General features: G+C 39.0%; 1 protein-coding gene across 1 annotated transcript; it reads right to left on the bottom strand.

The window, feature by feature from the left end:
• Positions 1-8,781: 8,781 nt before the first annotated feature.
• Positions 8,782-14,063, bottom strand: LOC105447144. The gene is made up of 5 exons (XM_030986413.1): positions 13,728-14,063; positions 12,887-12,922; positions 12,106-12,297; positions 10,721-10,780; positions 8,782-9,043 (listed from the first exon to the last, which is right to left on the bottom strand). Exons 1-5 carry the CDS (start codon positions 13,923-13,925, stop codon positions 8,813-8,815), a joined length of 717 nt encoding a protein of 238 aa, XP_030842273.1. The 5' UTR covers positions 13,926-14,063; the 3' UTR covers positions 8,782-8,812.
• Positions 14,064-15,347: the final 1,284 nt, after the last annotated feature.

Below are 15,347 nucleotides of genomic sequence, written 5' to 3'. Positions count from 1 at the left end.
ATCCAAAGTCCCTCTAACAACTGCTACTGACTATGAATTCTGTCTTACAACGTTGGACATGCACAAGCACGAGCAGCCGAAAATACTCACCTCGCAATTTAGTTCAGATAATAGTGATTCGACAGACTTAATGAGAACAGTCATGTTTATTTCTGTTGTTATATTTGTTCGCCCACGGACGTTGTCGTAATCCGTATTGAATTGTGTGGTACCGTTGGCCTCAGCAAGGAGATATGAAATAGCCTGCGGTAGAAAAAAACACGGGCCGTTATGACATTTCAAAATCAAAAAATGTCCATAATTCATGGTAATATCAAACACAAATTACTATTGTAATGATGTGAACAACGATTTTTTAAAATTCTCCTTAGTTCTGGGCTAAGGTTTGTTGTTGTTGTTGTTGTTTCGTTAAATACGAATATCATGTTTTTTTAATATACAACTGCCTGTGTGTAAAACCATGACAATTGATTCGTATTGGTAAAACGTCTGTTTGAAAGAATTTTTTTTTTTTTATCTCATTAAAAATGATTTGCTCTCTTTACATAATTACGGCCGAGGTAAGGATTTTGTATTGAGATCAAAACTTAAACCTTAAAACATAATAGTAATGTCTCTGTGTATGGTTTAGGGTTTCTTCGTCACTGTCCTAGTGGGAAGTTGTCCGGGGGTAGTTGTCCCGCGGGGTAGTCGTCCTAGAGGGTGGTTGCTCTAGGGGGAAGTTGTCCTGGGGGGGGGGGGGGGTAGTTGACTGCGTGTGGTTATCCGGAGATGGATGTCCTAGAACCCGCAGACAGATCGTATAGTGTGTGGTAGGCTTAAAGCGCCAAGAATCATCGTCGATATCTCAATTAGGGCTATATTACCTGATCATCATAAAACAAATTATTTTCATAATTATTACTATCATCATCATCATCATTATTACTATTTATCAAGATTGTTGACCTACCCATTTATTGGAGGGGCATGTATGGTTCCACGCATTCTCCCAACTGCGGAAACTCCCATTTACATCGAGGGGCGCCACACGCTTAAGAAATAAATGAGTTTCAAAACCATTATCCGACAACATTTTATTTTCTCCATAGTATATGATTATAAAAGGGGCATAGATGTCATACATTGATTTGTTTTACTTAATAATATTTTCTTAAATTAACTTTGAAATCTTGTTACAGGGTGACCAGGGGGGGGGGGCACTCGGATTTGTTTTGGACGGGGTGTGCCGCTCAAGCCCCGAAACCCCTACCCATTAATAAGGGTAGTTTTGCTCTAAAAAGGGCAAAGTTTTCACGAATTTCGGGCGTTTTACGGGGGTTTTTGCCATGCAAACACTCAAAAAATAAACCCATTTTTAATAGTATTTTTGTCAAAAGTGGGACCCAATGTTTAGGGATTTTTTGTGTGTGAAAAAGTTGCCCATTAAAGCGGTACACCCCCGTATATCTTAATATGTGAGTAACCCCCCCCCCCCCCCGGAGGATGACTAAATAGTGAGGGTTTTTTAATCTGGGTTCTTAAGCTAAATACTTGTATATTATTTGGTGCACATGATACTTTTGTGGTTGGAATTCGAAAAACGAAATTGGTGCTACAAAGTTGTCTCATCTCGTCTTCAGATAGGTTAAGTTGCTCAGTTTTATACTCACATATATTTCACTAGTGTGCTCTAACTCCACACTATTTTTCAGTCCTCTCAGACTCTTCGTGAAATCCTTGGATAGAAAACAAGCCGCCGCGTTTTTCGTCACATTTTTCGCCGTGCAATCCTTGTGAGGACTGACCGTTGAGGTACCGACCGTTGATCGACTCCTGATGTGGCGAGTTTGTGTGAGGAATGCAAACTGAAGCAGGAATAGTGCCATCAACGTTAGCTTGTTGTACACATACATGATGTCCGAGAATTATTCAATCCTGGCGCCTTGATAATGTTGGAAAAGTCTTTCGTTTGGAATCCGAACTGAAACCTGTTTGCTGTCTTTATATGTTTTACGTTCCTCCCTGGAGAGTGAGCATACAATAACTTTTGAAAATCTTTCATATTTTCAAGATAAAAGTAATACAAAATTTGTATGCAAACGAACAGTTTTACGCAGTAGACTTACTTCTGAATCTATTATTTGACCAAAATTTCTCAAAATACAATTCAGAAAATGTATGACCATACGATTGATAAGAAAATGATATAATAAATCATTTTATTGTAAATACTAATTCATAATATCAACTGAAATTTAGAACGCGGAATTTCACTTAATCGCGGATCGTATGTTTAATCTAAATATTGTAAGTCGTTTTGGCGAATTCTGACACTTTGATTGACATTACACAATCCTTTTACAAAAATATACCTCTTTGATTTATAAAAAAATGCTGTTGTGCTTCTTGCGGTAATATCCAACTTCTTAAAATTACAATTGTTATCAACTTTAAAAAGAATACATTTATTTTTCAAAGAACACTGAAAATAGATGGATAGAAACGAAGACTTGTTTACCTGTATAATTATATAACTTGGCTGAAGTTGTAGGATTGCTGATTCAAGAAACATATACGAGAAGTTTACCGTTGAAGATGAGATGATGATGGTGTTTGCATGAAGTTGCTGGTCGGTAAGAATAGTGATATTCATGTCTTTACGCTGGTATTTAAAGAAATAATCCCAATGGGGATTAATACAGAGGGCATTCATCATTTATCACCAAGTCCGGGTGTTGCTTTTAGAAACGGTAATAATTTCAAATCCATATACCAAGGGAATAACCCGAGTGCAAGATGCGAGTAAATCGAATAATAGAATCCAGAACCGGAAAACTTCTGGTCCTGGAGTTTACAGCGAACGACTGAATCTCGAAACGTTTGTTGACCCCAAATCTAGATCAATTGATAGTTCTTGTGTTATGTCTCAATACGCTTGGCTGCCCACGAAAATGGGTTTTAATAATCACACTGCATTGTATGCAGAGACATATTTATGCGATCGATACAAAAACAAAAAGCCCTCTCGAAAGTATTGCGAAATACTACTTTCGTTTTGTTCCCCTCTCCGTAACTCTAGAATGCTACGTTTCATCGGAAAAGGAAAATTTTCTCGATCATGATTGTAGACAAATGATGAAATGATGTATTCTATAATCATTCTGGCATTCTAAAAAGCCCACCAGGAAATATTAACGTTCCGTTTAAACGTGGGCAAAACAAACAAAAACGATAACGATACAAAATGTAGAATAGTGAATACTGATATGAACAAATAATTACTCTTTCCCATGAATTTCATATAGTTCCGATTTTCGTTCAGTACAAATGAAAGAATATACAGAGTGATTTAACGATCATCATGGTTGTGTAAATCACTGAGCAGAGTTTAAATCAATAACTAGTACAGTATTGAATATATTACTCCTACCAATCTATAGCAGGGGGTTGGTCCTCCGCCGGTCTTCACTATTCTCTGTCCCCTGTTTGAGCCGCTGTCAGCACTGTATTCAATCTTCTCTCTGATATCAACATGCTAAATACAAAATGTACTTTAAATTATCTGAATTCGTTATGGTCAAGTATATCAAATGAGCACGTGAAAAGCAATGGGCGGGTATATTTGTTTAATTATTTTTTCTAATTAATTCTCTTTTCATAATGATCGTTGCATTTCTACTTTTTATACTGAAATCCTAAGGGGCTATTATAATGTACATGTATCTATAGATAGGTCACTGGATTTAAATGCTATTCCACATAATGAACATCCGCCAAGCATGTCAGCCGGGGAGCGTTCCAGCCAGGCGCCATTTTGCAGGGGTAGGCGCACTAATTCAATCACCAAAGTATATCTGGGCCCCGTCTTACAAAGAGTTACGATTGATCCAAATCAATCGCAAGTTTGCAGTCTCCTATCTCTTATGCACATAGTTGCGATTGATATCCACTCTTTGTAAGACGGGGGCCTGGCTTGAGGAAGATAACATGCCTTGATTAAGAATATTAGGAGGGGATCGATCCCACGACCTACACATCTCCGGTAAGGTGTTCCAACTACCCAACTACAACACTTCAGGAATCGGTTGAACGTACCAAGTAGTAGTACCGGTATACAATTTCATTTCTATTTGTGAGATATGCGTTTTTATTTCTCTTGAAATTCCGGGCGTTCCAGTTTTAAGAGTTGCCTCTAACCCTGTAATAGGCAATGATAGCTGGATACCCCGAAATAGAATTGTAATGGCATTTATTTTAACCTCCCTGCATTTACTAACGCTAAATAAATAACAAGATAGAAAATAAAAATCTGTCTTGCATAATACGACCAGATTTAAGGTGTGTCATGTGCTTTCAGTCAAATTTAAAAATCATGTATAATATAGGCCTACGGTATATCCGTATGATGTTTAGGGGAAATTTGCAATATATTTTTGTGTAATGATTGGATGAGTGGGCTATGTCACTTTCATATCATGACGGCAACCAAAAAAAGTGATTTTATATCATTAATTTTGCACAAAAACAAAAACAGAAGCAATTTACAAAATTTAAAGTATATTAATTTAAACCTTTTTGTTAATGATTCATGAAACTTTTTACAACCAAAGTGACCAGATGCGTGTTCCGGTCTTACCATCATACCCAGATACGTCGGGCATACCTTTGCCAATTGAATGATATCACTACCATGGATACAAAATTTCCTGTTTTTTTCACTATTTCCAACCTAGCGCAACAAACGATGTTCCAATACTTCATTATCAAGAAGCTTTGTTCTTCAAAATGTATAGAGAATCGTTGATTTACATTCTAATCTAATCTTTTGACAGGGTAGCCCATTCACCAACAAGTAGTGGTCTTCCATGATGTCCATGCATCTAAATAGAAAATGAAATTCTTTTCATTAATATTCTTGAATGTGGACATATTGATTTCATGTGTGAATTTGTTTGCAATGAGTTTGACATCTCTTTCTAAAATAACCATACCAATGTATATTTAGCAACATTAATCACATGTGCTCATATCATTGAAGATCCGTCTGAACTCTTTGACAGCTGAATGGTGTATAGATAGGTTTTGCAGGGTGTGTCAAAAATGAGATGGAAAAGAAACATTTCGCAATTAAGTAAAAGAAGAAACTTCCCCCAGGACAAATGAAATGACAAGAAAGCAAGGGAATTAAAATGAAAATCCCAACTGCCCTCATGATGCAAGTTACACATCAAGGCATCAGGAGGCGAGTTGGCTCAATCGGTAAAGCCTCTGCCTGTCAAACCAAAGGCGGTGGGTTAGAATCCAACCCTGCAGGCGGATGAGCGAAGCCTGCGTTGTGTGTCAATTGCCCCTCCCCTGTTTCATAGACGCAGATTATGTTACAGTGGAGCACACTTCATCCCTCGAATAGGACGTTAAATGAAGGCCCCGCGTGTAGAGGAGAGTCGCCACCTTTGCACGTTAAGAACCCACTGCACTATTCGTATAAGAGTATAGGGGAACACCTAGCCTTTTGACAAGGCCTCGTGACTCTGGCTATTTTCCACCCCAATCAGCGGCTGAGATGAGTCTAACCGGCGACGAAGAGAGACCAAGAGACCCGGGGTGAACGCGCGATCGCGGTGGCGTTAGCCGCGAGGCCTTTTGGATTCTAGCTTTTACTGCTCGCATGAATTATTCATCACTTTGGATTTATTGACCAATCAGAACGGCCATCTCCCAGTTGGCTTTGTTCGTGATTCGTTCATTAACAAAACATGTAAGAAAAGGTAAAAGAAGTAAATAAGTTTTGCTTACTCGGGTTTTCGCGATTAGTCTCTTTTTAGTCGCTCGGCGTCAGATATCATTATCAGAGACGAGGCCTTGTCTAAAGGATAGGAAAAACCCCGGTGTTGTGGTCCATCTGCACACCCCCAATCAATTATTCTGGAAGGAAAGACCCGAGGGTTACAGTGATTTAGTTTGCGGTTCGCCTCCCAGGCATAGGTGACGCAAAATAAATAATAATAATAACAATAATAATAATGAGCCTTGAACAAATATGTACTTTCTTTTAGAAGTATGGATATTTCTTTTATTCCAATGGCAGACATATTGATTGGAAACAGACAATGGTATCGCTGAAACTCGGAGAGGATCATGAAGTTTCGCTAGATTTGTATGTATTGCACTGTAGACAGCTTTGACTATATTTTCTTTAACGATGGCCTGAGAGCGAAGTGCTTTGATTATATATTATGTTCAGCGATCACTCCCTTTTTAATACTGCGAAAATTCAAATTTGCATGTACGTGATCACTGTCTCCGGTGTCTAGGGACAGGGGCGGCGGAGCCTTTCCAAAGTGGGGGGGGGGGGGGCACAAACAAAAAAGGGCACCTTCTGGGAAAATGGGGATCTACAGAGGGAGACCTCAAAGTGAATATTTTATAATCTTTTAGACATCTGTATGCGACTACTTTGAGATTACATTATCAGGGATGATTTCGATGTTTGGTTTCTATACATGGTCCAAGATACTGCTTAAAAGGGGAAGGGGCACTTCTTACAAAGAGACACGTGTGAAAGTAAAAAAGGGCGCCTTTCAGATTAAAATAGGAGCAATCATAAAAGGTGGTAGGGGCACTTATAATAATGTTGAACGGGCGCTTATCTGAAGAAAAAGGGGCACTTTCCCTATGTAACAATGGGCACTTTTGGGGTACGTGAAAGAGTGTGAGTGTGGGGCAAAGTATGGTTTAGTCTTTGAATAAAACTCATCTGCCAAACATTATTCAACATTGTAGCATGAACTCAAATAAGTTGTCAGAAGGCACCTGAGACCAACATTATCGATCTCGCAGATCGTCAGTCGATCAATTAGGATAAAAACTTGTCATCCTCTACAATCTTCACCAAATGACATCACCATCACCATCACCGTTATCATCATCATCCTCATCATCATCATCATCATCATCAACCTTCATCAGCATCATTATCATCATCATCATCATCATCATTATCATCAACATTCATCAGCATCATCAAAACATCATCACCATCATCATCATCATTATCATCAACCTTCATCAGCATCATCAAAACATCATCACCATCACAACCGTCATTATCACAGTATCACCAATATCCTCATCATCACCGCAAACATCACAACCACCATCGTCATCATCAATACACCAGTTTACAGTTGTGTGCGCCATTTTAATTGACGAGTAAACAAAGCCAATGACCTAGAGTTCAGTGGTATTTATGCGTAAATTAAGATTGCGCCCATGCAAATTATGATATGCGCGCACAACGCAGCGCGCAGGCAGTGATATCATCATGATTTGCATGGGCGCAATCTTAATTTACGCATAAATACATGACCTCTAGGTCATTGGCCCTTGTTTACTCGCCAATTAAAATGGCGCACACAACTGTAAACTGGTGTATAGCGATATCCTCGACATTATCATCATTCTCATTGCAATACACCAGTTTACAGATGTATCAGTGCGCATGCGCAGACAGTTGACCTCGGGTCATTGGCCCCGGAACGGGGCCAATAACCTCTGACCTCTGGTATTTATGCGTAAATTAAGATTGCGCCCATGCAAATGATGATGTGCGCGCACAACGCAGCGCGTAGGGCAGTGATATCATCAAAATTTGCATGGGCGCAATCCTAATTTACGCATAAATACATGACCTCTAGGTCATTGGCTTTAAAATTGGCTTTAAAATGGCTTTAAAATGGCGCACACAACTGTAAACTGGTGTATTGTCTTTCCCGACTCTGTCACCTCTGACATTTTTTATATAATATAATTTAATGAAGAATATTTAGACCGGAAGTTACGCATTGAGAGCGTACATTTGTAAATGACATATCAAGACACAAATAGTTCGCAGGCAGGCAGATTCTGATTCAAAGGTTCCAAAATTTATATTTCAAATTACTCTCCGATTTACATAGAATTATAGTTAAAATATTCTATAAATAATATATTCCAGCTATCTCATCGTAGCAATATATCTTACACAAGTTACTGACAGAAATATGAAAATATACATCATTTTTTTAAACATACCATTTAGATTTATTAAAAATGTTATTTTACTAAAATATGTGTTTCTCTTGTATTACAAATATACCCTAAATTGGATTAGAAATATTGAGTGTGAAGGGTCATTGATAAATAGCAATATATTCAATGTGTAACAAGCTCGTTAAGAAGGTCCCTGGATAAAAATGTAACGCTCGCTGTTTAGGTATGATTCGCTTTATTCATTACGTTTTTATCTATTTGTTCATTTATTAATTTATTCATACGTATCTATTTATCTATTTATTTATTTTGAGGAAAAAATACATAATACATTCAGTTCCATATAGAGATGTACATACTTTAAATAATTTTATAGCGACAGGAGCACGAGAGCATGTGGCCCTCCAATCGAATAGCAAAAAAAAAAAGGAAAAAGAGAGAGAGAGAGAGAGAGAGAGAGAGATAAAAAAAAAATATGGGAAAGGGAGAGGGCGAAAGAACTAGTAAATAAAGTGATAGGTGATAGCCCAGCCCCGCCCCCCCCCCATTCACCCACACGCACACCCTCCCTCAATTAGTAGCCTTGTTTATTCACAATTCATTCACCGAAAAAGACCGGTATCATCCACCCCCATCTTGCGTGTGCCCCCCCTCCCCAATGGTTTGATACAGGCCACGCCACTGCAGAGATGCGATCTTTAATCCCAGTCATCTTCCCCTGTGATCGGATCGCCGACGCCTCCCCTCCCCCCCCCCCCAATGGCTTGATTCAGGCTACGCCACTGCAGAGATGCAGTCTTTAATCCCAGTCATCCTCCCCTGTGACCGGGTCGTCGTCACGGTTCGCGTAAACACCCTTAACGCAGAGTATCTCGTCGCACCAACCTGCGCCGAGTCCTCTCGGGTCTGTCCCTATGTATCGGGTAGCCCGAAGCTTCTTTAACTCCATTGTTCCATTGAGTAAAAAGTTCTTCCAGTTAGAGTCGCTACTGTGTTCCGTTGTCAAGGAGACCGTTGCTTGAGTATCCATCTGCAAACAAAATTTAAGGTAAATGCAAAGGTAAATGTTGATAAAAGTAGGTATACACCACGATCCTTCTTTACACGTGAGTGCATGGCGTCAGGGACAGCTTTACAAGGGGGAGGGGCGGAGGGGGGCTATGAACTTCTCGCTTGACTCAATTTACCTGCGAACAAGTACACATTTAGAAACACCTCATTATTGATGATCGTGCCTACGAAGATTCGTGATGCAAAATGTGTCCATGTATTTGTTGTATACATGTTTAATATTATTATTGGAGAATCCATGGTAAATTTAAATCCTTAGGGGTAAAACCCCTCACCCCTCGGGTCTCATGCATTTATGGACGCTTATGCATTTGACATTTCGTCGACTGGCCGAATGCACGAAGGCCGTAAAAGCAATGTATTGCGGGCGGTAACTGACTCCTTATGGGCATACGACGATTTCGATTTGCTTTCTATCATAAATTCATAATAAAAATGTGATAAAGTCCCAAATTATTTGTCTGAATTATTCCCGGAATTATTATACATGCAAGTAACTTATTAAGTACACAGGACAAGCCGCTTCTAAAGCTACCTTACACCAAAAAAAAAGTAACTCGGAGATTACTCTTTCCGTTGCGCCGCTCCAAAGCTTTTCGAATAACCTACAGGGGCAGATCTAGATTTGTGCTAAGGGGGGGGGGGGGGGGGTTGACCCAATGACAATGCCCTAGCCCCGTAGAAACCAGGCTATTTTTTTTTGTCGTTGTTGCTATTTTGACCCCGTAGGTGATGTTTTCCTGGCATCTACTAACATCTACTAATGCTGTGTGGGTCTGGACACATGATAGCGTTTGTCTATGCACATCACATTTTCACTTGGCAGCCTAAGGAGGGGGGGGGGGGGGTTAAACCCCCTATCCCCCTCCCGTAGATCCGCCACTGACCAACAGTTTACCACGAGACATAAGAAAAACCTCATATGTTGCTTTCTTCAAAGTTTTTTTTGAAGACGCGCGTGTTTTCAAAAGCCCGTGAATAGTTTTTTGTTATTGCATCTTTAAAGTATCATTATTAGGAGTTTTGTTTTCATCACAGCGTATAGTAGAGTATATTTGTAAAGTAGTTGCGCTATATGGATTGATCTAATTATCACATGCTAAACGAGGTTATTATTACGGGATGAGAAATAAATAAAAGATAAAATAAAAGAATATGATACTACGATATGAGAAAAGGAGGAGAGAAATTTGGTGATCAGATATTTTTTCCGGCGACAATTGCTCCAGGCTTCAAAATTTGAAGGGTAGGGTTAGAGTTGCACTGAATTTGGATGCAGGTGAGGTATATGGTAAGGATGAGGTATAGAAAGTATTTGATTGTCATTCTATTTGTAATTTTCATTCAAAATATTGAGGGGAAAAACAAACAAATTGTAGTGATAATTTGTACAAGAATAAATGTATTGATCACCATCTAAACAGGCTTATAACAAGAAAGAAATGAACATTTAGGTTGATCTGAATGTATTTATAAACAAAGAATTTTGAATATCTCATGACGATGATTATACGATGAGGTAGCAACTCATGAGTTTAAAATAGTGTTGGGTCCAGAGTTGAAGCTAGGAATTCAGTTAGTGTTGGAAATTAAGACAAGTTTCAAAGGATCATGTGTCGTACAAGTGAAATTTTACCTCTTCGAGTTGCAATGGAGCATTGATGAGTAGTGGACATTTTGTGATCATTGTGGTGAGCTGTTAAAGAAAAACAAAGAGACGGAATCAGTAGTGCATATGGCAAAAAATAAACGAGATCACAGGTCACTGACAGAGTCAGGAAAATTATAGAAAATGTAATTGTGTTACAAAATCGAAACTCAGCATCATATTAATCAAACTTACCTGTGACTTAACTTTCAACCAATCAGAATCGCGTAGCTCGGAATTGAGTTTTTTTAATGGCTAAAATATTATTGCATAATGCCTCCAAATGAGGTAAAGAGTCCAAACAGCCATACCATAACTAGTATTTTTAAGTAAAAGCAAAAATGCGAGTAAGTTGTATCACATTGGATATCTAGAGTGAGATAAATAAAATATCAGAGTAATAACAGATTCTGAACGCATAGCGAGTACTTTCCTGTCCACGTTATGAACAGGGGCGTCCTTAGCAAATTTTGCATGAGGGCGGAATTGGGTTCGGACCTTGTGGGCAGAATATTGTCCGAGAAATACAGGATCAAACTAAAGTGAGCACATCCTTTAAAAAAAAGTTGCACATTCCGATGTAACTTCTTACAAAAGTGTTATTATACTCTGATAAAAGCACAAACCTTACATCAACGGCAGATTAGACATTCTGTGATAATTTTATGTGTCTTGGTACAAATATTTATTCCATAACAACGTTGTAGCATATTACGGACATTGTGAACATAGTTGGTCACAGAAGTAAGCGCACCCTAACTTCATTGTCTCAACCCTACTGTAAAAAGAGTTGGGGCAATGCAGATACCCCCCCCCCCCCCCCACTCAGGGGTCGGAATGACCGCATGCGTGTTGCCAAAATATCCAGTAAAGGGGTGCTTTTCGTGCGACAAAGTCCGGCCCGAGAATTGTAAAAAAAGGGTTGTATTTGACTTTTCACCCGGAGATTTCTTTAAAAAGGGGGTGTTTTTCCTTTTTTTCTCTCATCTCTTTGGACTCCTGAGAAATTATTCAGAATTTAGGGGGTACATTGAGCATTTTTCCTGATTTAGGGGGGTCTCCAAGGCAGGAAAAGCCCGCGAAAAGCCCGCGAAAGGGGGGTTCGGAAATGTTGGCAGTCCTCAGATAGGGGGTCCTTTCAAAAAGAGCATATGCGTACCCTAAATAACACTGAGTGGGGGGGGGGGGGGGCCGGGGCAGATACATTCTTGGCAAGAGTTAGAAAAGATTTCCTTTAAAAGAGGCTAATGTTTTTTGTCAATTTGCCAACAGAATTTTAAGTACGGGGTCACATCCCATCCTTCTATCGACGCATTAACTACAACCATAATATGATCTATATATACATTTTAAATAAACATGATCTTACTTACCGATGTGTTCAAGGAGTTATACGCCACAACGAATCGGTGTTTGAGCGCTGTCGCCGCTGTGACATTAAATCTTAACGACGTTTCATCAACCTGGTCGAGTTCGTGGATGAAAGAGTTCATGAGTACTAATCCTCGGCAGAGAAATTTCACTCTCGATTCATTCGTCCTCGTATAATTGACATCGTTTGGCGTCTGGAAGCACGAACAATAAAAAGAAAAATAAATTACATAGTGTACGAGCGTCGACATCATTTAAGTGTATTCTCATCCGTATCTCACCTACATTATCAAGAGTTAAGTACCAGTATATCTGTTATTTTCTTGTTTGTACTTAAATCAATTCTATTAATCAAATACCATGGAAACAAAAAGTAGAAAACTAAGTAGAGAATAGAAACAAAAGTAATTATTTAGGCAATGATCAGATGGCGCATTCTCTATCTATATGCAGATATAACAAACAAAGTTAGGTTTATCGAAAACAAATCATCATTTCTTGTTATTTTATATATTTTACCGAAGGCCTATAACAATTCAAAATTTGCCGACAGCACCTTTTTACTGGGGTCACCCCCGGACCCCTCCTAGTGACGCTCTGGTTCAAGGTAGAATGGAGGAAGATGTGTAATGATTGAGTAATGATTGTTTAAAATTGTCTTACAGTTATGCTTCTACCTTCTATTCAATTAGAATAAAAAGTAAGAATATCAAACCATTGCTCTTTTAACTGTGCTACTGTTTGATTCAATGGTTGTGAGAAGTGTGACACAGGTGCACTTACCAATTGGTGGATAGTAGCGTGAAGTCCAGCTGGGTACTGATAAAATAATGAAGGAAATAAAAGAAATCATCAGCAATCGTATTCTATATTCCCATTTCCCTAGGTTTTGTTTGTTTGAATAATACATTATCATGTTTTGCTGAGGTTGTAACTCGTGTTATGATTCAGGAAATATGGAGATTGATACAGTATCTAACCAAGGGACAGGGCAAAATCTAATATGGTATATCTGAAGTACACGTGGAGTATAAAAAAGGATTAGAGCAAACAACTGCGTCCATATCTGTGCCCCCTAAAGATATCTTAGAGCCTCAAAGGCACCAACAGAATCTAAAAACACCCCTATTTTTGTGCATTGTGCCACTCAACCCCTCCTCCCCTGAAAGAAATCCGGATTCAGCACTGTCACAAAATGTGAATCTTTGAAAATTAGCGTGATTGCCTGATAGGCGGAACTTCTTAGTCTTAGACCACTTTAGAGACAATTTCATCATTCAAAAAAGGGATGAAGAATACTTCATCTTTCTCATTTATTTGTGTTCATGTAACAACCCTCACCAATCAGGCAAATAACACCTCATATGCAATGAATGCCCGAGGGTGGGGGGGGGGGGTATCCACATATGAAGACATACGGGGGTGTACCGCTCTAATGGGTCCCATTTTTACAAAAATATCCGTAAACATTGCGAAAGTTGTGGAAAATGGGCCTTTATTTCGAGAAAATTCCCCAAAATGACCCTTTAAAATGGGTAGGGGTTTCGAGGCTTGAGCGAAAAAGACTCGACCTAACCAAATCTGAGAACCCCCCCCCCTCCCGGATGCAACGGGCATAGCTTACCTCGTCCGTAATGGCATTGAAATCCACGATGGTGGAACGGTCCACGAAACAATGTTTCATGGATACAGTGCCGAGGGGTAACGATGACCCACCACGTATTCCACACGGTGTCCATATCTGACCTTCGACCTGTGTCGATGATGTCACTACGAGTGACAGCGCGAATACTAACACTAACAAGGGAATGGGTGTGGTCATTGTGGGGTAGGGTGTGGCCCGTCTGGTGATGGTGTTGCCCGGAATGTTGGTAGTATTGATGAACAGGTGTCGCCGTGTCGGTAAGTCTTTGGTGATGTGATAATCAAACGTTGTCTTTCAAACCGAGCTTCAGAAAAGTGTCTCCTGAGAAGAGTACATAACTAAAAGATGAAAGACAGTGTTTCTAAAGCGCAGGTTGCAGAATAAACTTTGAATTATATTTTATTCCCAAAATAGACGAATATAATAGAAATATCCAGAGCTATGATATGATTAAATGGATCAGAAGGAACCAAATATTGTCATGTTACAAATGATCATTATGGTAGAGGGTATCAGTCGTCCGTCATCATGTTAAAGAGTTTTGATTGTAAAAATGTTAACACCGGTAGTTAGTTCCATTGATAGAAACTCATAATCCGGTCACAGGCAGTTATGATGATTGTAAAAGAAAATAACTACATTATGATACTGTCAAGATGTGGTTGACGAAATTGGAAAAATATTTTTAATTGATTAAACTGACCCTGAACTGACGTAGAAAATTGAAGGAATGAGGTGAACGCTTTACCTCGCACACTCCAGAGAGACATAAACTTACCTATTTAGATAGCGTTCAGCCGATATCACACCAATGAAGCTATGTCGGAACAAATGAAAAATATCTGCCATTTCATCCCAGTTTAAATACTCCTCAATATCCCAAATATGCGTCATTATTTCGAAATATGAATTTCGTCTTGATAATCCTTAGTTCATATACCTCAATTCAAGTTTGTAATAAAGGTGAGAATGCAATTGAAGTAAGACGATAGATGTAGTCATGTCCGGGAGATTCGTATTTGAAAATGAAATATTTTACTCCAACTGCAATAAAAATACAAACAACGCACTTTGTCTCTCTCTAAGTATGTAAGTTGCACCTGGGAAAATACACGTTGCACGTTCAACAGTTATTTGTTCGTTACCTGAATGAAAACATAATGAAGCGAAACCGATGTCGACATTAGTATTTGTTTGAGTGCACACTTCACAAACAATTGCACAATATGCATGCGACCTGGGCGCTCTGCAGTTCTATTTTCACACCCGTCATATTCATGTGCTTTATTTCCCCTGAGCATTTCCGCTTACAACGCTTTTCATTGTGTCCAGTTGTGGAGTCGTGTAGTTCTTGATAATTATATATTGTTTAGACAATAATGATATATTTTAAGAACTCATAATGGTGCAATTTGTACCTACTTTCTTCTTCTTCTATTACTACTACTATACTTCTACTACATGTACTACCAGGAAGTAAAACAACATAGAGCTCGATACCCCCCCCCCCCCCGGTTGAACCACCAAAACAAAAACAAAGTGCTCACTACCCATTTCCGTCTTCAAATAATGAGAAAACTAAATTAAAGTAATTCAAAT

Source organism: Strongylocentrotus purpuratus, unplaced genomic scaffold (assembly GCF_000002235.5).
Source record: "Strongylocentrotus purpuratus isolate Spur 01 unplaced genomic scaffold, Spur_5.0 spur5_scaffold_15, whole genome shotgun sequence".
Lineage (NCBI taxonomy): Eukaryota > Metazoa > Echinodermata > Echinoidea > Camarodonta > Strongylocentrotidae > Strongylocentrotus > Strongylocentrotus purpuratus.
Note: the sequence above shows the minus strand (reverse complement) of the source record. Positions and strands in the feature narration are given on the sequence as shown.

Excerpts from the sequence above, each read along its gene's own strand:
- LOC105447144 (XM_030986413.1), bottom strand. The coding sequence starts at position 13,925 with ATGACCACACCCATTCCCTTGTTAGTGTTAGTATTCGCGCTGTCACTC. Across the intron at positions 12,923-13,727 it reads TCAATGCCATTACGGACGAG|TACCCAGCTGGACTTCACGC; the intron begins GTAAGCTATGCC and ends TTATTTTATCAG. Across the intron at positions 10,781-12,105 it reads ATAACTCCTTGAACACATCG|CTCACCACAATGATCACAAA; the intron begins GTAAGTAAGATC and ends TTTCTTTAACAG.